The 22,429-nt window shown below is 37.3% G+C and overlaps 2 protein-coding genes across 3 annotated transcripts in view; one reads left to right on the forward strand and one right to left on the reverse strand.

Moving 5' to 3' along the window:
• The first annotated feature begins 5,660 nt into the window (after positions 1 to 5,660).
• Positions 5,661 to 11,143, forward strand: LOC113059826 (lamin-A-like). Its single transcript, XM_026228447.1, has 10 exons — positions 5,661 to 5,794; positions 7,237 to 7,362; positions 7,557 to 7,727; positions 7,951 to 8,076; positions 8,314 to 8,534; positions 9,652 to 9,937; positions 10,019 to 10,126; positions 10,209 to 10,327; positions 10,444 to 10,503; positions 11,006 to 11,143. Exons 2-9 carry the CDS (start codon positions 7,282 to 7,284, stop codon positions 10,454 to 10,456), a joined length of 1,125 nt encoding a protein of 374 aa, XP_026084232.1. The 5' UTR covers positions 5,661 to 5,794; positions 7,237 to 7,281; the 3' UTR covers positions 10,457 to 10,503; positions 11,006 to 11,143.
• A 3,227-nt stretch (positions 11,144 to 14,370) lies between these two features.
• LOC113059827 (platelet endothelial aggregation receptor 1-like) overlaps positions 14,371 to 22,429 on the reverse strand; it is a 28,419-nt gene continuing 20,360 nt past the window's right edge. For both annotated transcript variants that reach the window (XM_026228448.1, XM_026228449.1), the window contains 15 exons: positions 21,968 to 22,180; positions 20,894 to 21,068; positions 20,689 to 20,809; positions 20,296 to 20,459; positions 19,840 to 19,942; positions 18,962 to 19,108; positions 18,750 to 18,881; positions 18,275 to 18,403; positions 17,456 to 17,581; positions 17,137 to 17,346; positions 16,901 to 17,010; positions 16,337 to 16,463; positions 16,166 to 16,228; positions 15,882 to 16,082; positions 14,371 to 15,523 (listed from right to left, as the gene is read on the reverse strand). In XM_026228448.1, coding sequence (XP_026084233.1) covers positions 15,381 to 15,523; positions 15,882 to 16,082; positions 16,166 to 16,228; positions 16,337 to 16,463; positions 16,901 to 17,010; positions 17,137 to 17,346; positions 17,456 to 17,581; positions 18,275 to 18,403; positions 18,750 to 18,881; positions 18,962 to 19,108; positions 19,840 to 19,942; positions 20,296 to 20,459; positions 20,689 to 20,809; positions 20,894 to 21,068; positions 21,968 to 22,180 — 2,164 coding nt within the window. In that variant the 3' untranslated portion in view covers positions 14,371 to 15,380. The remainder of the gene's footprint in view (positions 15,524 to 15,881; positions 16,083 to 16,165; positions 16,229 to 16,336; positions 16,464 to 16,900; positions 17,011 to 17,136; positions 17,347 to 17,455; positions 17,582 to 18,274; positions 18,404 to 18,749; positions 18,882 to 18,961; positions 19,109 to 19,839; positions 19,943 to 20,295; positions 20,460 to 20,688; positions 20,810 to 20,893; positions 21,069 to 21,967; positions 22,181 to 22,429) is intronic.

Genomic DNA, 22,429 nt, shown 5'->3' on the forward strand with positions numbered 1-22,429 from the left:
ATTTAGTTTAGAGCTAATTCATAAACAAAGCCTTGTATGTATGTTTGGATTCATCTGAGCAGTATAAAAAAAAGCTAATCAGGGATATTAAAAGTGATTTGTTTACTTTTTGAAAAAAAAATTCACTGATATGTTTCCACTAATTCCATTATACTTAAAGTAATGAGCTATTCTTTTAATAATAATAAATAATAATAAAAATAATAAATGTACGATTATGAACATTCACATTAGATGGCTTCAGTCACATCAGCGTAATTTAATTGTATTTTTGTTGGTTTAGTTTTTATTTATAGTTTTTTTGAAATACTGCTTTACTTATGTGACTACACTGAAGACATACTTTTCATACAAACATGTTTTTATACGGTAAATTGCCTGTAGTATTACATATTACATAAATATTATCCATAAAACTGTTCAGTAAACCGATGTGTTTGTGAAAGAGAAGGAATCGTCACGTGGCTGTGCCATGTGATCCATAGACGAATTGATGTTTGTCTTTTGCCAAACCACTTGTAATGGGAAAACACTGGCAGAGTACTGCACGCACACACACGTACACACACACATCTCCATCCCATTCTTAACTAAAGGCAGCTGCAAACGTTATTTCTGGAGAACCGGAGATGACAGTGAAATCTCTGTATATTTATTCCATGGAAAATCAGTGGAGAACTGTTTATATTTCAAGGCCGGAGACCCTCCGATGCAGATTTTGTCAGTCTGGGCTTGTATAAAGACAGGGAGGAGAGAGGTTTACTGTAATTGGTGGTGTGTAAGGGAGAGAGTGAGTCATCATCAGCGCCCAAAATGCAGAGCTGCCACGCTGGCAGGGCCTCAGTCTATCCTCTGTGTTGCTGAGTATTGAACTAAGCACATTTTTATGCATATTGATGGATATAGGTTTTTTATAATCATATCTGTGACCCTTCACACATATTCATCTTTAGACATTTATTCCTTACTTGTTCTATTTTTATTTTATATCTTTTTTATCTGTGTTTTTGTTCTGTAGCTGTCATTCTGTTCACTGCGGAAGCTTCTGTCACAAAAACAAATTCCTCCTGTGTAAACATCTCTGGCAATAAAGCTCATTCTGAATCTGATTCTGATCTCCGCAGAGATGGAGAGAGGAAGCCTAGCTGTGCTACATCTCCGCTCTCCATTATTGTTCCGTTCAGAGATGCCTTTTTTTCATTTGACATTAAAGATTTTGCCATACTACACAGAAAGATCAGATAAATCATGGAACTCTATTTCACTCCGAGGGAAATAGTTTTAGCATCTGTCATGTGCTAATGAATCGGGGAGGAGAAATAATGTTCTCTTTTGTGTTGGGTGTTCGCGGTTACAGGATCTGGTCTGATTATAGGACCACACCCTTCAAAACCACCATTAGGATTTAGAAGAATCATCATTTTTCTTGTTAATCATATTCCTGAGGCTACCTTTACCATGGATTTACCATGTAAAAAAAAAGAAAAAAAGAAATATGTATATATATTTAGATATGATATATGCATACGTGTAAACACACACACACGCATGATTTTAAAACTATTTTGAAACAAGAACTAATGTCTCATGGAGTTTTGTTTTCAATGAAAGATTTCAATATTTTTATAAAAAACAAAATACAAAAAAGATAAAAATTACAGTGCTGGACTAAAACTGCTGAACATTTTGACATGTTAATATATTTATGTTTACTTTTTTATTGTCATGGTAATAAATAAGCATGAATTTAGATGTATTAGATAAGCAACTATAGCCTGCAGAAACCTGCTCATGCTTTGATGATCTAGATATAATCTGAATTTAAAATTGCACAACTACCTGAAAGATAAGTCCTTCAACAGATCTGCTACCTGTATATATCAGATACCTGGTGGTGTTAGAGGAAAGCCTAATTACAGAAAATAATTCAGACTCGTCTCTCAGTTAAAAACAAAACAAACAAAAACAAATGTAGTATGAATAATGTCTATAGTAGGTCATGCTTACTCCAGCAGGTGTTAGGCTCTGTAAAGATTTAGGTCTTTAATGTTTTAATGTTATTCTCAAATTCTGAACCTTTACAGTTGGCCAATTCTGGTTCTGCATTGGTCTAATTTTAGTCAGTGCTTATATTAGAGCATATTATACAACTCAGTCACCATCTTTTTCCTTCGGACCAGACGTTTTTTCCTTCTGTATGTTTCCCTCGGTCTCCATGGAGACCTCGTGGTGGGCCTGCATCCAGCCGGAGTGACTCAGAGTCCGCTTCAACAATTAAAAAGGAAACGTTTTTTCATAGTACAGTGGGAAAATGAGGAAATCCTTATATGAGGCGTTTCTGTTTTAAGATTGATTTACGTGGCCTCTCCACCCATATAGTAGAAGTGGAAAGCAGAAGTCAAAAGCAGTGAATCGATGTATTGTGGAGCTGAATGGATGATGAGGAGGTAGATCTTGGGCTTTAGGGATGAGGAGTTGAATTGCACCAATATCTTTTACTATGCATTTAAACATTAACATTCGTTAAAGCCCTGGAACACTTAAACATACAGGAAGTAACTTTCATTGTTGTTCATTCAGCTAATCTGCCTTTCAACATGCTGAAATAGAAATCAAAATAAAGTATTATATTGTCAACTTAAAAACTGGCAGGATTTTTTCTAGCAAACAAATATTGAGACATTAAACAGATTCCCCAACAATTTCCTATTGCTTAAACAACATACAAACTTTGTCCAGTTATAAAACCATAAAATGATCATAAAAACACTTGACTGAAGATACTATGGATTTTCATGTAGTCGGTGCAAATATATCAAGACTTAGCAAATACAGAATGTAGTAAATGTTTTTTTTAAGCTAAAAGAGATTAGATTAAACAGGTACAGTCCTTTATCATTGATGAAGAGTTGTGTCAGACTGTGCGGGTTTACTATGTGCTTTTTATGGCTTTACAAGAGCTTTGATGAACGCCTACAGTCATTTTTCCTCTCGAAACTTCCAGCTGTTGCAGGTGACGCGGTCATATGGTGCTCTTTGTGTAGCAACAAATATAGTGTTAGAGAGACAGTGTAAAGTCCTAATTTCAAAAACAAGACTCTTTTTTTCCCCACCTGAGGGTGTGTGAGTCCAAAGTCCAAAGCTTTTTTTTTTTTTGACTTACAAGTACATTAAAATGAATGGCATTCAGTTTTATTAATGCTTATTCTGTGCAAAATATGTATCTTCTTTTGAATTGAAGCTTTCAAATGGATGGTTTCGGCTGTTTTATCTTGGGAAACCCTGTTTCGTGGTCAAAGTTTTCTCAGAGATGGTCACATGTGAAATATTTCTACGACACTTTGCCTTGGTAACATGGCAAAACATTCAGAGGCCTATATTTTGTGGGTTTCTTTTTGGTCACAAAAGAGGACTGTGATTCATATAGGGGCTGGAGGCCGAACTTGTACATTCCTCTCCTCCTCTCTCTCTTTCCCTCTCTTTCTCTCACTCCCTCAACTGGACATGTTTCCACTAGATCAAAGATGCCAAGCCAAACCCCTTTCCACCTCTTTCTCTCTCTCTCTCTCTCTCTCTCTCTCTCTCTCTCTCACTCACAGACATACTTTTAATTAAAACTTACTGGAATTTATGCTTTTATAGTTTTTTTTCTCTGTTTATTATGTACACAGGTTTTTAAAATGCTGTGGTTTTGTAGTATTTTATTCAGCATATTAGATATAACACACATTATTTACCAGTTAGTTCGGTCAACAAGGTCAGTGTGACCCGGAACAGAAGTGACGTTAATGCATGCTCTTCTATTGTATACTTTAAACAGCCTCTGGTTGGTTTGGCTTCCTGTGGACAGATCCTGGAGATTTTGAGAACCAAAACAGCAAAACAAATACAGTAGCAGAAAAAAAATGCATGTCAAATATAGAAAATAATAGAACAAATAAGAAACATTAGACTGCATGAGGCTCTTAAACTTTTATCGTTTCCTCCAAATGTGGCCTGCACCACTGTGAAATGTTGATTCTTGATTGTCAATCGGCTCAGTATTGTGCATCCAGAATAAGTATAAAACAAAACGGCACATTTTGGGCACTGAGAGGAATGGGCTGGTTTTTAATGACCAAATGTCCTAAAAAGAAGAGGTTTTGTTTCTGGATGTGTGTTTACTGTTGACTAAGCACAAATATGTCACTCTTTACACACCGTCATTGTAACCCATCTACTTCACTGTAGCCCCTCTGGACTAAAGTTGTAAATTTTCCCACATAAACGCTGTATCCCGCTAAGCATTAATGCTTGTTTTTATTTCTGTAGCGTGAACAGCTAAAATACAAAAATGTTGTAATTTGTAACTTTTTTTTTCAGTTCAGTTATACTGTTCCTCAGAAATAGTGATGGGTTTCAACTCAAAGGCTCTCTGCAAAAGTTCTCGCATATATCTTCCCTTCAAAAAAGATTTTTCCATACTTAAGAATTTCAGTAACCAGTTCTTCAAAACTGTTATTCATCCAACAATTGTTTTACAAACACATTACCTTAAGTAATGTCAGTTAGGGAGTTTAACTTTCCAACATTTAACATTTGTTCATGTTCTCAGCCTCATGAAGCTTTTAGTGAAGGTATGAGGCTGTAAAGTGAAGAATGTGACCTAACAAAACCTCTTTTGTTGGGAATTGTACGTTGGTTGAATTGCATCTCTTAGGAAGGAGGCCTGATGGAATGCTCCACAGAGCAGAGAATACAAATTCTTGAAGTTATTTGCTATAGTCTGTAGAGTTTTAGTTTGCTTGCGTTGTAGTCTGAGTGCACATTGAGCGTACTTTAGTTGCTGGGAAGGAGTTGTGTGTGTGGTAAAAGTGCTTTAGGGACTGAGTTTTAATTGTTTCAAGCAATGCTTGTCATCAATCACATCACTAATTTTGGAGCAGCTATTTTACAGGCCTTGTGAAATCTTATCTGGGAATGCACAGAGATGAACTCTAAACCTAAACGCTTGTTTTGAGTGCGATGACAGATATGAGTGTTGATGAATATATATTATACTCTCATTGTAGACTGTAAGAGTTGGCTTTATTATCCTTATGTTTTAAAACTGCAAACCTAAACCTCACTTGGCCTTAATTCAGTTGATGCCATACCAGTCATCTTTTATTTCTTGAAGTGTTTATTATTCTGTGTTTTTATTAAGGTTTGTATGGTTCCTTTAACAATGAACAACACCGTAGTCACACACATATGGTTTAAATTCACTGTTGGAGACCTAAATCCTGCTCGGTTTCAGAGAGAGTTTTTGGTACAAAATCCCAAGCAAAACTATGGGCTGTCTGGTGTTCATTTGCAGCAAAATGATTATTCTAGCTTTGCTGTTTAGCAAACATGTTCAGTCAAGTTTATGTATGTAAATCAGATGCATATTGAACAATCTTAGGTCAATTCTTACAGCCGAAATTAAAAAGTGCTTTACTCGTGATGCCCATGATGCCCCGCTTATGCAGTAGCTCCCGATTTTCTGATACAAGAGACTTTCCTCTCAAAGCGCAACATGTACGAATGAATAATCTAATTGAAATAATTGTGTTCCTCTGTGTGCCGAGAGGGAAAAAATGCTTTAATACCTTCTCTGTATGTTTATGACTGTAGGAATGGTAAGAAGGAGTCGGATCTGGAATCAGCTCTGGCCAGACTGAAGGATCTGGAGGCTCTGCTGAACTCCAAGGACGCGTCTCTCTCCACAGCACTGGGGGAGAAGAGGTCACTGGAGGTCGAAGGCAGAGATCTGAAAGCCCAGCTGGCAAAGGTGCTGATTCTATAAAAAGCTGCATGTCTAATGGTTTGGGTGGTGTGGTGCTGTGGGTTAAATCTGGGTTAGTGACCAAAAGGTTCCAGTTTGTACCATTTATTAGGAACTTGAGCAGGGTACTTTGATCATAGTTTGCTCCAGGGTAACCTATAATAATACATGCACTGAAATATTTTTTAAAGCATCTAAGCTACTACTAGCTTGCTTAAGGGTGTATGATTCAGCTCTTTTTTTGCCAATATCTTATTAATATCACATAAAAATAGCTATGACATAAAATGAATTCCCAGTTTAAAAAAAAACGATTATGTATGTATGTATAGAGAGAGAGAGAGATGTATAGAGAGAAAGAGAGAGGGGGGAACATAAATAATTAGATTTTTAAAAATATATATGTCCAACTTTCTTGGGGGAAAAAAATTGGCGAAATTAAATTAATATTTATTTTCTCCAAGAAAATCTTATGCAGTTTGCTGTAGTACATTTGCCTTGTTTAGATCAGTGATTCTCAACCAGTGACCACTAGGGGGCCTCTGAAAAAATTATTTTAGGAGCCCCGGTAGCTCCTAAAATCTTGTTAATATAATATTATTTACATTATGCATTTAGCAGACGCTTTTATCCAAAGCGACTTACAGTGCATTCAGGCTAACAGTTATTACCTAACTTGTGTTCCCTGGGAATCAAACCCACAACCTTGTGCTGCTAACGCAATGTTCTACCACTTGAGCCACAGGAGCACTTTTATATAATATTTATATAATAATTATATATTATATTATTAATATAATCTTAATTAAACTGCTAAAAACATAAAATAATATGTAAAACATGAACTCTTAGTTTTATTTTAGTCTAAAATGTTGAGAGCCACAAGATTAGATGTTTAGATATTTTTATAAGAAAACAAGACCTTCATGCTAATAGGATTTTAAAGGTGTAAGTTTTTGACTCTACTAAAACATAAAAATACCATAATATGTTTGCAGATACTTAAGAGACATACAAAGTGAACATACTTATTTATCTGGAAAAACAATGCTATAGTCAGTTATTCTCCTTTGTAAATGTGCTTTCCGTAATGTCGGTCTCTGTTTTGATTTGTGAAACCCGGCCACTGCCAGTTTACCCAATTGTATTTCGGCCCATGGGTTGCCATTTGGCATAAAAACAGCGCATTTCTTTTCATTTATCATCAAGTACACTCGTTCCCGTTGGTGTAGTCAATCTGGCAACCTACATGTGCCTAAAGTCCGAGGAGGAGGGGCCGGCTGAAAAAACTCTCCAATATTTTGAATTTGGACTGCAATACCTACTTCAACCACTCGGTGTCAATCCTACATACAGCACCTTTAAGAAGTATTTTGCATAGTACAGTATGTTGCTTTTAACATTGAACACTGATATAGAAGTTAGTGAAGTGAATATGTGTGTTGCAGCTGGAGGCCAGTCTGAATGATGCTAAGAAGCAGCTACAAGATGAAATGCTACGACGTGTGGATGCTGAGAATCGAATCCAGACCCTGAAAGAGGAGCTGGATTTCCAGAAGAACATCTACACTGAGGTCTCACACACACACACACACACACACACACGCACATACATAAGCTGAGCTCTCCTATTCATTTAAAGTAAAAAAATATATATATATCTGAGCATTCACTTCTAACTGCTAACGTATTTAAGTAAAATACAGGTTCTTAAACAAAGACATGCAGGACTTCTCTGCTGCTCTAAACTGTTCCCTTTTTTTTCCAGGAGCTTCGTGAGTCTAAGCGCAGACATGAGTCGCGTGTGGTGGAAATCGACAGCGGGCGCCAGCGGGAGTATGAGAGTAAACTGTCTGAGGCTTTGATTGAACTCCGTAACCAACACGAAGAGCAGCTTCGCATCTACAAGGATGAAATTGAGAAGACCTACAACTCCAAGGTAATAGAACATTCAACGAGCAAACCACCAAATGTGTTGGATTTACAAATGACTTGCGTTTCAGATCTGCGTTTCAATATATCCCCAGGGGCACCTTGTTAAACCGGGCCCGCCCTGTATACATATTTGCTGACTGATCCATTACCAGCCGTATTTGTTGAAATATTTTTATATATAAAGACAAACAGTCAGTTAAATGTCATCCTGTGTTATCTATGTGTAGCTGGAGAATGCCCGTCAGTCGGCTGACAGGAACAGTCATTTGGTGGGAGCCGCCCATGAGGAACTGCAGCAGACACGTTTGAGGATGGAGAGTGTGACGTCTCAGCTCTCTCAGCTACAGAAGCAGGTACACACACATACATGCAAGTATTTATAGCAGTGTACACGTGTACCACAGTCCCACAATAGAATAACTTGCAAGAAATACTCCACCCTCAGAACATATTTATACAGTATATGTATTATTCTCTTTAGGAAAGAAATATCACAATGAAAGTGCAAAAAATTAAAATTTTGAGTTTGAAAATCAGACTCGTAACATTCATTTACATAGTTTAAATTGCACAAGTGCTCTCTTCATTAGTTGTCTGCTCGCGAGGCGAAGATCCGTGAGCTGGAGGAGGCTCTGTCCAGAGAGAGGGACATGATGCGCCGTCGTATGGATGACAAGGAGAAAGAGATGGCCGAAATGAGGCACCGCATGCAGCAACAGTTGGACGAGTACCAGGAGCTGCTGGACATTAAGCTCGCACTCGACATGGAGATCAGCGCCTACCGGAAGCTTCTGGAGGGCGAGGAGGAGAGGTGAGAGATGGGATGTCACTTATTGCTCACACGGAAATGTGGTACTCGTAAACAATAGAGCTGTCAATTGCTTTAAAAATGTTCATCAAATTAAATGCATGATGTTCTGATTAATAAATAAAATTAAATGCAACCATATTTGCTGAATAAGTATTGAAAAGTTGCTTTAACGTTTTTGTTGGTTTGATTTTTCTGGTGCTTTTAATATTAGAGTTAGATAAAAAATATTGGTAAAAGATTTATTTAAAAATATTAATTAACATTATAATTTTTGTAATAATAATGTCTTTTAAAATTACTTTTTAATACAGCATTAATGATTCTATGGAAGTCCTTTCCCGCCACTGAATAAAAAAATAAAATAAAATAAAAAAGTGAATTGAGACTTTGTATCTCACAATTCTGACTTTTTTAAATTAGAATTGCAAGTTCATGCAATTCTGACTTTATAACATAGAATTGCGAGTTATAAAGTCAAAACTGCATGTTATAAAGTCAGAATTGCAATATATAGACTCGCAGTTGTAAGTTAGAAAGTCAGAATTGCGAGAAAAAATCTTGCAATTCTGAGAAATAAAGTCACAGGTCTGAATTTATATCTTGCAATTCTAACTTTTTCACTATTGTGAGTTTATATCTCGCAATTCTGATTTTACCACATCCGGTTCTGACTTTATAACTCGCAATTACAAATTTATATCACGCAATTCTGATTTTATAACTTGCTAATTGGGAGTTTATATAATGCATTTCTCACTTTATAACTTGCAATTGCGATTTGTCAAGTCAGAATTGCAAGATTTGAACTCTCAATTTGCAACAAAAAGTTGCAATCACCTTGTTTTATTTAGAATTGTTTGTGGCGGAAATTGGTTTCCATATGATTCTGCTTAATTCTTTAAAAAATAAATTCTAACTAAAAGAAAAAAAAGCATGTAAATAAATTTGAATAATTTTAAACCTAAGAGCAAAAGTATTCATGATATTCTGATTAATTAATTGCATATTTCAATATTTGCTAAAGTGATTATACTAATTATAATAGGACTTGAATGATAGTCTCATGCATTTGCTTACAAATCTTTCTCACTTGCTTTGCCCCGCTATCCCTGTTTAGGCTGCGTCTCTCCCCGAGTCCTCCTCCTGTCCGTGGGGTGACTGTGACCCGCTCCTCGGGTTCTGGCACTCACACACGTGTGGTCCAGAGCAGCACCTGTCGTACCTCTTCAGGCAGTGCTAAAAAACGGCGCTTGAATGATAACGACAGCGATGCCTCCAGTTTGCTCGGTGGAACTGTTACTCGCACACGCGTCGCCCAGCAGGCCTCTGCCAGCGGCCGCGTGACCGTAGATGAAGTGGACATGGAGGGCAAATATGTTCGGCTCAGTAACAAATCCGACCAGGTGAGAATGAAAAGGAGCTTTGGGAACCAATAAACAGGAATTAATTATTTACTTTTTAGTAAATAAATCTTCTTCCTCCAGGATCAAGCTATGGGTCACTGGCAGGTGAAGAGGCAGATTGGTTCCGGCACTCCCATCGTCTACAAGTTCCCGCCAAAATTTACCCTAAAGGCAGGACAGACTGTCACGGTATGTATCGATTCACAACATAATAATCGCGCTTTAGTTGTTTTTAAATTCCTGACTCACTGCGGTGTCTCTCTGCTGTCAGATTTGGGCCGCAGGAGCTGGAGGAACCCACAATCCTCCTTCTGACCTGGTGTGGAAGACCCAGAACTCATGGGCAGTGGAGATCTGTTCCAGACCACCCTCATCAGCTCCAGTGGGGAGGTGGGATGCTGTTAAACTAGACCAGCCAGCTTTCTGAATAAGGTTTTATTTGATTTGAGGTAGCTAAGTGACTCATTCGCTTCCCTTTTTTTCTTTCTTTATTTGTATTTCTCTAGGAAATGGCCATGAGGAAGGTCACACGCACACTATTCCAGGATGAGGAAGATGATGATATGGTACTTAGTCACTTGCACGTCTCAAAAAGTTGTAGTAATCTATTTATTTTATTTTTTTTGCACAGTATATTTTGAGTTTTCCCAGGTTACATTGAAAACATGAGTTCTGAGGACATAATAGACGAAGTCGAGCAACAATCACATAATCGAAAACAATGGTCTGGCTTCACAAGTCTAAAGTTAAAACATGACTTTTAAAAGAGATGAATTATTGAAATATTAATCTGACCGAAATCAAACTTTTGAAGTGCATGTAAATGCATTTTTTTCCACAGTATAATGTATATAATGTGTACAATGTGTGTATGATGTTTAAAACCACTCTTGTCATAATGAACATCATCATACCATTGTAGTTTTGTTAATGGCTGTTAGTTGGGTTTGTTTTGGGTGAAGCCCTCTCACAGTGAATCATAGCACTAAAATGAGCCGAGAGCAGCCATGAAAAGATCCAATAGGTTCTCAGTCTCAGTTGTTCCCTGTGTACTGTCTCCCCCTGCAGGCCGCCCACAGCACATGCGGGGATAGTGAGTACAACCTCCGCAGCCGTACGGTGGTCTGTGGCTCATGTGGGCTGCCTTCAGATAGAAACAGCAGCTGCATGTCGGCCAGCTCTGGAGTGTCCAGTGCGACTCGCTCCTTCAGCAGTGGAGGGGGGCTGCCTGAAGCATTTGTCTCCCCCTCACACTTTATTGTGAGCAATGACAAGCGCAGACAGGTATGAATTTTTTATTTTTTTATTTTGCTGGGTCACAGCAGAATTTAGAATTTTCAAAAAGATAAAATTGTTAGATAACATCAAGATGTGTGTAAAAAATAAATAAAATGATTGCTTTTTTGTCTTAGATTAAAAAAAGATTAAGAAAATCTATTTTAATCATTTTAAAACTTAACTTTAAGAGTAAAATAATGTATAGCATAATTTAAAAAAATCAATTAATTGAATCAGTGTACCAAAAATGTTTTTGTCAAAGTTGGATAAATGTGAATTAATGTGATTTTTATTTTTATGTGTGTGTGTGTGTGTGTGTATATGTATGTATATATATATATATATATATATATATATATATATATATATATATATATATATATGTATATATATATATACACACACTTTTTAAAGTGTATTTTTACTTTATATTTTTGCTACTTCTGAAAACAAAAGTGTGAAATGGTTTTCAGCAGTTTTATTAAATGTACATGAATTTCTCTTTCTCAGGCTGGACCCAAACTAGACAACTGCTCCATTATGTAGAGCAAGCTGTAGGCAGCCCTGACCATCTGTCCTTTCACACAAACCAGGAGGAATTTATCCAACAATTACTTTCTTTTTGGATTACTTGTCTTATTATTACATGATATATTTTGTACTTCATTCTTTGTTTTGTAATTCATAATCTGTGGGGTAGATTTTTGGCTTTTGTGTGGCATAAGGCTTCATACACTGGCAGCTTGTAGGCTTTAGTTTGCTGTTATTATATACAGTGTTACTTTAATATATTTGCATGGTGGCCTGGCAGCAGCTTCAAAATAATCGTACTGTACTCAGGGAGAGAGGCGAACGGAGCACTTCACACTCACACCATGAACTCTCAACGAGAAAGCTGTCAGAATGCAACACGCACAGTTGATACACCTCCATGACTAAACTCTCATTATAACCAGCCTTAGCACAGACTGGTTTTCTAACTCACATACAGTACGAGGACAAACAGTGAGCATCAGTTCATGTAAGACAGGAAATGAGGGGTCATTTGTTATTGTCCCAAACTGTGAGTGTTTTTTATTGTATTTTCATGCTACCTCTCACAGTTACGTGATCAAAATTATGTGCAACTACAAAAGGGCAAGGAAAGTGAGTAATTCTACACAGTTTTGTTAAAGTAAAAAGTTGAATAGGAACTTTGTATCTTTTGGCAGTGTGCTTACAAGCTCTGACTAGACTGCAGTATGTTGTGTCTTGTGTAATAAGTGTTATGGATGTTCTGAAAGACTTGAAGCAACTATAAAACTACCGGTAATCCAAAGAGAATCTCTGTAGCAGTTTGCAACTGCCATGACGTTAAACAAAAACGTATGGTTTTAGAAGAAAATCTTTTGAAGTTTACTTGCTGAGAAAAACATATCTGATGTATTATGTGACCAGAGAATCATGTTGTGTTTAAAGTACTGAGTACTAAACTATTGCCGGTTTAAAGAGATGTATTTTTGTTTTCAAGCTTAGAGGCAGAATATTTAAATGGGCAAAATGACCACCGTCATTCCCAGCTTTAATGTTTTATTATTATTCTTGTTACAATGACACTTGAAATTTTGAGTTTTATTGAAACCTCATATCTACATGTACACACAAATATTAGTTTGTCTATGGGACTGAGTGTTGATTTGCTCTTGTCACTCCTCTCTTGCAGTAGATGGTCCAGATCCTCACCTGGACAGCTGTAAGGCTCCAGTAATCTGAGTAGTCTGTCCTTCCCTTCACCGCACACGTCCATCAGATTCCAGGTGTAAAACTAAAATTGGTTTCAGAAAAGCTGGAAGAGCTTTTATCATAGAAAATTAAGAACTTAACTGAGCCTCACCACAGCTCACCAGAAAGAGGACTGGATATTGCCGAGATTAAACATTTATTTTATTGCTTCGCAAAGCTTTGGGTTTCTAAAGAATAATTTTGGGGTAGGCCATAATCTATTTTTTCTATGTATACTTAAGAATTGTGGTTTTGTATTTCTGCTTAAATAGAGATTGAAATTATTGTAATAAGCCATGCATTTTTGTTTTTTTAAACTGATAATGGATTTCAGTTGCTGTTAATGGCATCTTTGGCAATTTAGCCTTATTCAAAGAAACACTTATTGATGAACAATTCTAGATTGCTGAAAGAAAGAAACCACCCTTAATTTTGAAATGCTTATTTTAGTTAGATAGCTATTTTCATGAAGGTTTTGTATAAAAAAAGAAAAGAAAAGAAACTTCAGACTGCAGGGCAGGGCATTTACTGTTTTGTGAAAAATGTCATAATAGTTGTGAACATATAAACTGTGCATTGAATTTTTCAGCTGAAAATAAAGCAGTTCTGAATTTTTCAGTTGCTCTCCAAATGTTTGACTTTATTTCAAATGTTAAAATGTTTTATGGAAACTATTTTATTGAACAATTAATTTTATATAATTTAAGCTATTATATTTTAAAGTCTTGGTTTTAATAATGACGGGACTTTCAGTAAGAAGCTATGTATTGATTGATGAAAGGTTACATGTTTAGTCCTTTATCTGTTTTTATACAGTCTACCAATTTATACTTATCTACCAATAACTATTTTCACAGAATGTGAATACATGACATTTCACAACGTGCTGACATTCTAAAGTGTGCGCTCACGATGGCGTGTTTGACAGTTACCCGGAGGTTTTGGTTTACTGTATATTTAAAAAAGTTGAATATACTAGTTTTACACACACACCTTGCAATTTCGCTTCAGAAAACATGGTTTCATCAACTGCGTATGTATTAAAGTTGTATTGTGTATGTATAAAAGTTATGTTCATTTTGCATGGTTTTCAAAGCCATATATATATAATTACTCACCCTCATGGCAACTATATATACTATATATATATATATATATATATATATATATATATATATATATATATATATATATATATATATATACTATATATATATATATATATATACTATATATATATATATATATATATACTATATATATATATATATATATATATATATATATATATATATATATGTAGTTGCCATGAGGGTGAGTAAATATGCGAATTTTCATTTTTGGTTAGGATAACTCGATTAGTCCCAGGCACTAATGAGATTCATGACAAGTTGTGCTTGAAAACTTAGATTTTATTTATACTATTTACAATTCTTATGGTTGAACTCGATTTACATTCATAGCGAAACATGAAAAATTGTTCTGTAGCTATTAAAAATGATATTGTCACTTACACCCTGATTACCAGAGAAGTTAAGAAACATGAATAGCATTTAAAACAGAAAATATGTATTAATGCCCAGACATTTCTTATTATAGGGTTACTCCACCCCAAAATGAAAATTTTGTCATTAATCACTCACCCCCATGTTGTTCCAAACCGGTAAAAGCTTCATTAGTCTTCGGAACACAATTTAAGATATTTTGGATGAAAGCTGGGAGACTTGTGACTGTCTCATAGACTGCCAAGTAAATTACACTGTCATGGTCAAGAAAAGTATGCGTCAGCGCATTCTTATGTGTATGTGGTATGTGTCAGCCGCGACACAAGGATACATTTTCTATGTGTATTTATGCTTTGATTTGAATGAAAACAGCACATCCGTGTAGCGAGACTAACACAGAAGAGCTACGCTGCTTGCGTTCAGTAGATAGCCTATTCTCCAAAATGGCGCTAGGGTGATGCGGAGACAAATTGGTGAATGAAGTCTTTATTTTTATTTTCTTTGCATAAAAAAAGTATACTTGTCACTTTATAAAATTCATATTGAACCACTGATTGCAGATGGACTATTCTGACGATGTCTTTCGGACTTTTTTGGACCTTGACAGTGTAGTTTACAGTCAATGGGACAGTAACAATCCTCCCGGTTTTCATCCAAAATATCTTAAATTGTGTTTCGAAGATGAACAAAGCTTACAGATTTGGAATGACATGGGGGTAAGTGATTAATGACAAAATTTCCAATTTGTGGTGGAGCATCCCTTTAATGTCAAAGTTGTCCAGCAGATGGTAGTGTTCATCCATCCGTTCATCTGGTGTCCGCCATTTCATTTCTTAGTTTGTAAAGCACTCTATGTATTTGGCAGTGATTTTAGAGAAGAACCAGAGTCTTTAAGGAGATCAGTGGGGCAGTGTTCGTGGCGATGGAGAGGGTGGTCTCCGCACTGGAGGTAGATCATAATGCCCAGGAATGTGACTGTTGATGGGCAGATCATAATGATTCTGAGGGTCCTGTTCCACAACGTTGCCAAGGGAACAGTGTTCTGAAATACAGTGAAAAAACATGTTTTAAATGATGCACCAGATGTGATACACGATCGATACACAGCGATCAGAGACAACACTCCAAAGCCATCATTATCATGTACCCAAACGGAATTAAAATTGAAATTGTATAATTTTTAAACATGTCAAAGTATGCAAAACTGCTCAGAAAATAGATTTTTATAAGCATTATTTGCATAAATGTATGTTCGAGACGGTTATGTTTTGCCCAGAAAAAAAAAGAGGTGAATATTTTGTAAAATGAAACTATAGAATATTCTATAAATATATTTTCTGTAAACACTCTCAAATCCCTCAGCACAGACGGAGTAACACCCGATTTCTTTAGAAGACTACCTCTGCATGACAGAGTGGAGGGCGTCACGACTGGTGGGCTGATTTCAGTGTAGGATCTTTCACAAGGCACTGCAGACTTCATCTCCATGTAGCTGCTCTCCGGAGGACAAGGTGGCAGGCCAGGCAGATCTTTGATGGTGGCATATGGGTTCTCGCTGTTCAGAGAACTGCTGCTCACTGCCACACATGAATCTTTCAACTCTGCAATCACAACAGCATATTAGACACAACTAAGATAGAAGAACATATAGAAGAAGAATATGTGGGGACTCTGTTGTACCTACCTTTGTTGTAGTGCTTCCCAAGAGTAGCACTATAGCTGTAACTTCGATTAATGCCAAAAGCCCCTGAACACAATAAGACCACATTCAATTTACTCGGCCAACCGCACAGCACAGAACAAACTAAAAATATAATGTGGACATACAATGAATATGTCTCCCAGTATCTATTACCTGGATCTTTAGGTGGCTCCTGGTGTTTCCAGCCTGGAGGAAGAGTTGCATTAGTCTCAGCCGCAAACAGACCTCTCCTCTCCCTCTCCGTGTTCTTCAGACTGCAGAACAGCTGATTATTGGTGTTCTGTCAAAGCATGAGACATAAAGGAAGTCGTTTCTGTTACATGTGCAAAATTCTGGTGTCGCATACTTAAAAAAAAAAATCAATGCACAAATAATTAATTAAGTGTAATATGTTGCTCTGCTCCAAAGGAGACAATGGATAATAAAACTTAAATATGCATTAAATTAATTTACTTGCTGTTGACAAGAGGTAACTGATTTATTAGAGTTTCGACTTGCATGCATAAATAACTGTTTACGTAAAGAATATCCATTTCTTATGTAAGTCAATTTCATATAGAACTGCATTTCCACTGCATTAGAAAAACATGCTTTGGTAAAACATAGTTAAATTATGACATTAGCCTTATAAAGAAATAAAAATGAATGAATGAAAATATGAGATTAAATTGTATATTGTATATAATATTGTAAATATAATCCCATGTTATTACTCACCTTGATGGCTCGGTCCTGGTTGTTGGGCAGGTGTGGCAGCGGAGGTCTGTTCTGAGAAAGCGTATGGTAACTCGGGTTTGAGTAATAGTGATGGTAGCTGTGCAAAACATCTACAAAAAATAAGGAAATACCAAATTAAAATGATTATGAATATATCAGATTTTCAGCATAACAATTCGTCATAGTCTTTCATTTGTGCAAAGTGAGGCACTACTGAAAGTATCAAAACCTCATACCTGGCACAGCATACTCTGAGCTGACAGTGCGGGTTGAAGAGAAAGACACAACCGGAGTGTTGCTCTGTTTGTCCTGTTGTCTGTGCCGATACAACAACAGAACAGCCAATAGGAGTACAACCAGAATCACCAGCACCACAATTCCTGCGATCGCACCCCACGAGTCCTTCTCCGGCGGAGACACAGGCACCATCATACTCCGCTCTTGCTCTGAAAAACACCAGCCATTCACATTACACACTGACAGACATTAACATTTCAGTGTTTAACATTCTGTCCGCATACAGAAAAGCGAAGGTTTTTAGGTTACTTTGAATACCTGGTTTGCAGTCCTCGCCTGGTCCAGGTATACACACACAGTCTCCAGTGTGAGGATTGCAGGAATGATTGGGGGGACATGAGCAAGTCTGAGCGCAGTTAGTGCCGAACGTCTTAGTCTGACACACTGCAAAAACAAACATTTGGCCAATGTTTGAACTTGATTAGTGACAGACATATTGAGCCTGATCCAGGAATAAAAATGTATTTTCAGATGAAAATTACAATTCGAGTTATTTATTCCGAAACCACATCCAGGAAATCTGGCGAACAATCTTTTCTAGGAGTAACAACTCTTAAAGCGCCCCTATTATTCCATTTTAAGGCTTCTATTATTGTTTTATGAGTCTCTTAAAACAGGTTTACATGCATGCAAGGTCAAAAAACACATTAGTTTTCTAAAAAAAAAAAAACTATTTTTTTTTTACTAATATATCTTAGGAACTTTAGGAATAATGGGGCACTTTAATATTGAACTTCATTTTTCTTACTCAGTATCTTTGTCTTGTTACAAATCCCAGTACAAATAAACATTCTTCAATCAAGATGTAATTACTTAAGATACAAAATGTTTAGTTTTCTCAGAAACGTATGAAACTTAATTGAGGTTAAATATCAGTAAATAATAAAAAATAAAAATCAACTTTATTCAAAAGAATAATTTTTTCTAACTGCATTGGCAGACATTTTTCTTGTTTTACCTAACTTAATTTTGATATATTTCTCAGAAAACGAAACGTAGGATCTGATGTCACTTTGCATAACATATGCAAATAAAGCCAGTGAAATCAAATAGTATCTCATAGACGAGAAAACTCACATAAAGAGCAGTCTGGTCCGGTCCATCCGGCGGGACAGAGGCACAAACCATCCTGGTGATGACATGTAGCATTGTTGGTGCACCTGCACACATTGCTACAATGGCGTCCATATCGACCGATGGGGCAGGCTAGAGATCAAACAAAAACAGCAGTTAAATGATTTATACAAGCCTTAAAATAGAGGATTATACTGTAGACAATTTGCTGCTATGGACGTTACAGGTTTAAAGAGAATTCACACAAAAATGAAAATTCTGTCATTATTTACTCACCAAACTTGTATGCTGTTAATTTTCAGTAAATATTGACTTAGACAACTTTTATGGTGGTTTTAGTGTTTTTTGGCCCTTGAAAATTGTGGCCACTATAAACATTCATTGTATGGAAAATAACTGCTAAAAATGATATGAGGATGAGTAAATAATAGCTTTTTTTTTACATGACCGAGTAAGTTTGTTCATGCTTATATCTAACCTTGTTCACACAGGTGTCCAGTATATCCAGGCAGACACAAACAATCGCCCGTTATGTGATGACAGGAGGAGGCATGTACACATGGTGGACATTGACGGCTGCACCTCTCTCCAAACATTCCAGCACTGCACACTACAAAGAAAAAAAGAGAGCACTGTTTAAACCAGAGCCCTCAGAGATGCCGATGGATGCACAGGTACATATAAACTCACTTTGTTGACACTGATCTCCCCAGAATCCGGGTTTGCACAGGCAGGTTCCTGTATGTGGCTGACAGGTGGCACTGTTGAGGCAGGAGCAGGTCTGGTTGCACTGAAGGCCCCATGTTCCCTCTGGACACTGCTGTGTGCAGCGCAGACCTGCGGAAGAAATTGGATGAGTTGCCTAAACTGTCATGTGCTATTAGAGGTCTAATGCCTTATTTTGTTAACCATTTTCACACTTCTTCTTGTCTTAATATTCTGATTAAAACAAGACTTTAATCTGATTTAATGCATCTTCTATAAAAACTGCTATAAAACTTTTTGGGTCGCAGATATTTTTTTATGATTCTCTGACTGGTGTACATACTGTAGAGATTTCAAAATTACTATTATTATACGTGCATGTGCACCGCTAGGGTACCAAATCTATAAATCAAGTCTATCTTAACAGAAATGAGGGGATTAATATAATATAATATAAAATAAAGATCTACATTCCATTATGGGCGATATCAATAGAGAGGAATAATTAAATATGCAAACAGTGGCACTCTACATACTCATACATTTTTTTTGTAGGATGCAATATGTAAACAAATTACAGTTTTGACATTTTATGTAAGCATGCAAACTTGACATACCACATTTGCAAATTTAGACCGGTGCATACTGCACAGAATACTGTATACCATAATGCAATGCACTTGGTTTATCCTTCCATTTCCTGAGTGGTTGATTATCAATTATGATTTTTAACATCACTTGCTTCACTCATTATTTGATCAGCCAGAAGCTGCTACTGCTTTAAGCATTTATCACTGCGTACTGTTTTTGCATATTAATTATTAGGTGGTATATAAGCCATACAAATGGAAATGAAGTCGTACCTGTCCAGCCTGGTAAACACAGACACTGGCCTGTAACACTCTCACATCCTTCATCATGCAGACAATCACATCTGTGTTGACAGTCCGGACCGAATGTCCCGATCTGTTTATTCCAGAATGGAAATATTGATTCAGAACAATCAAGTAACTCTGACTCTGCCCAGTGAGATTATACAGCTCTAACGTAATTACTACTTGAATTTGAATGTTGGCCGTGCAACATGTACTCTAAGCAAAAGAGCTTTATGCATTCTTCATCAGGTTGATCACTTTTGCTGATGGTGGTAGTGTCAAATTACTGCAGATGATTTAGGAGACATATGTGCTGAACAGACAACAACACAGATGTCACATTCAGTTCACAGGAGGAAAAAGTGTGACTGAAGATGAATGGCCTGTATCTATGAACTGGTTATTATAAATCGAACACATGTGCACTGTATGAGAAAGACTTACTGGACAGGGCTCGTCACAGGAAGCTCCTCTCCACCCTGCGGTGCACTTGCAAGAACCATCAGCAGGGTGGCAGGATGCTCCATTTGCACACTGACATGTGAAGTTGCAGCCAGCACCCCATGTGCACTCTGAACATGCAATAGAACAGTCAAGTCCTCTCCACCCTAAACACACCCACACAAAAACACTGTTGGGGTGAGTGACACTGTTCTATAAATAAATAATGTAGGTAGGTTAATATGGAAAGAGCATTAGTAAACAGTATTTTATAGCATTGTCAGCTACAGTTTGTCTGTGCATTACTTGTTTACTGATGCTCTGGATTCATTGACTGAGTATTTCAATCTTGAAATAATTAGTTCATCCTTTCTTTTAATGTGTCCCAGAACTTACCTTCTTTACAGAAACATGTTCCATCGATTGGAGAGCAGGCTATAGAGTTTACACAGGTACAGGGAGACAAGCAGCCCTTCCCGTAGAAGCCATCCTCACAAAGCTTCTCGCAGTGTAGTCCCTACACACACACAGAAATATTAATGTGGAATATTACGTGGTATTGAGGAAGTTATTTGGTTTTTGATTGTGTCTGTCCATTCACCGTGTATCCGGGCGTACAGTGGCACTCGCCCGTCACCGTGTCACACACCCCTCCATTCACACAGAGGCAGGTCTCCAAACAACCACTGCCATAGTAACCATGAGCACAGGTTTCATTACAGTATAGCCCCGCCCACCCAGGCTGACAGGTACACTCCCCCTTCAGAGGATGACAACTGTAACATCCACGACACAATCAATACACACAGTAAGACGTGGGAAAATGACTCAAGCTGATCATTTTTGTTATCAAACGGCATTTGGCCAACAGAATGATCAGTTTGATTGATAGAACTAATTGGTCAACACAAATAGTTTGTCTTTGTTCTCAGTGTTGTTGTTGTTCACTAAAATTATTCAATGAACTGAAAATTTAACTTTAATAAAAAAATGAAACAATTGCTATATAGTAAACATAACAAAATTACAAAAAATACAGTTAAAATAAAAACATTAAATTCCGTGGTAAATCAAAGTTAGTGATCATCAGTAAAGTCCCTTTCACACTGCCATTCCGGCAAATACACGGGTAAAGTGTTCCGGCAATTGTTCCTCGGGTCGCTAAATTTTGCACTTTCACACTGTCAGTGATTACCCGGGATATGTGCGTGCTTTCACACACAACCCGTTAAGATCCCGTAACGACACGTGGCATCAGGGCGTGACGTGTAATGTACGAGTCAAAAACGTTTGGCACGTTATACTTTCACTGAAGCAAGCAAACGATCTCGGCGTCAGCGCGGAAAGTGAGGAACTAACTGATCTCTGCTTCATTACAGTTTGCACATATTTTTTTTGTCGCGAACGTTGATCTTTCTTCAAAACAGCCGGTAAAAGAGTCGTGCGATAACGCGCGTCATCACTTCGACACGGCATTAGATCTGGCTTTTGTTCACACAGCGCTCGTCCTGGGTCGAACCCGGTAATGTTACTAGGTCCCCGGGTTCAATGGCGGAATCAATCCCGGGATGTGGTTGCTTTCACACAGAAGGCGACCCGGCAATGTTCCGGCAATATAACGGGTCCGACGTGCAGTGTGAAAGGGGCTTAAGAGACACTGAAGCACACAGCACACCTGAGAGTGTTTTGTGAGTTGCAGAGGCAGGGGTGTTCGCAGTGCATGCCGTAGGTCCCATCAGGACACATCCTGTGATCGCAGCGTGGACCCTTGAACCCTGGCTCACACAGACACCCACCGTGGATGTTATAGCAACGTGCTCCGTTAGCACAGTCACACACACCCTTACAGTCCACACCGTACATGCCCACTGGACACTCCTCGTTACACCTTCACATGAGACAATCATACAGTATAACCATGATGCTCAAATAATTATCAGAGGCTTTTTTTAAAGATTTTTTTGAGCTACAAATCCATACCTAACAAGTACTTTGAATGGCCAACTAGAAACAAGTAAGTGGTCATTTAGCACATAGTTTTTTAACTGGGTTGTTGTGACCCCAAAACAAGTGTCACATCTTTTCTGACAGGACTGCAGATTGTAGGGAAAAAATAATGCTAAATTCAGATATTAAA

This window comes from Carassius auratus, chromosome 41 (assembly GCF_003368295.1).
Source record: "Carassius auratus strain Wakin chromosome 41, ASM336829v1, whole genome shotgun sequence".
In the NCBI taxonomy this organism is placed as follows: Eukaryota; Metazoa; Chordata; class Actinopteri; order Cypriniformes; family Cyprinidae; genus Carassius; species Carassius auratus.

Coding starts and splice junctions, on each gene's coding strand:
- LOC113059826 (XM_026228447.1), top strand. CDS start 7,282: ATGCTACGACGTGTGGATGCTGAGAATCGAATCCAGACCCTGAAAGAG. Junction 7,363..7,556: donor AGAAGAACATCTACACTGAG/GTCTCACACACA, acceptor TTTTTTTTCCAG/GAGCTTCGTGAGTCTAAGCG. Junction 7,728..7,950: donor AGAAGACCTACAACTCCAAG/GTAATAGAACAT, acceptor ATCTATGTGTAG/CTGGAGAATGCCCGTCAGTC.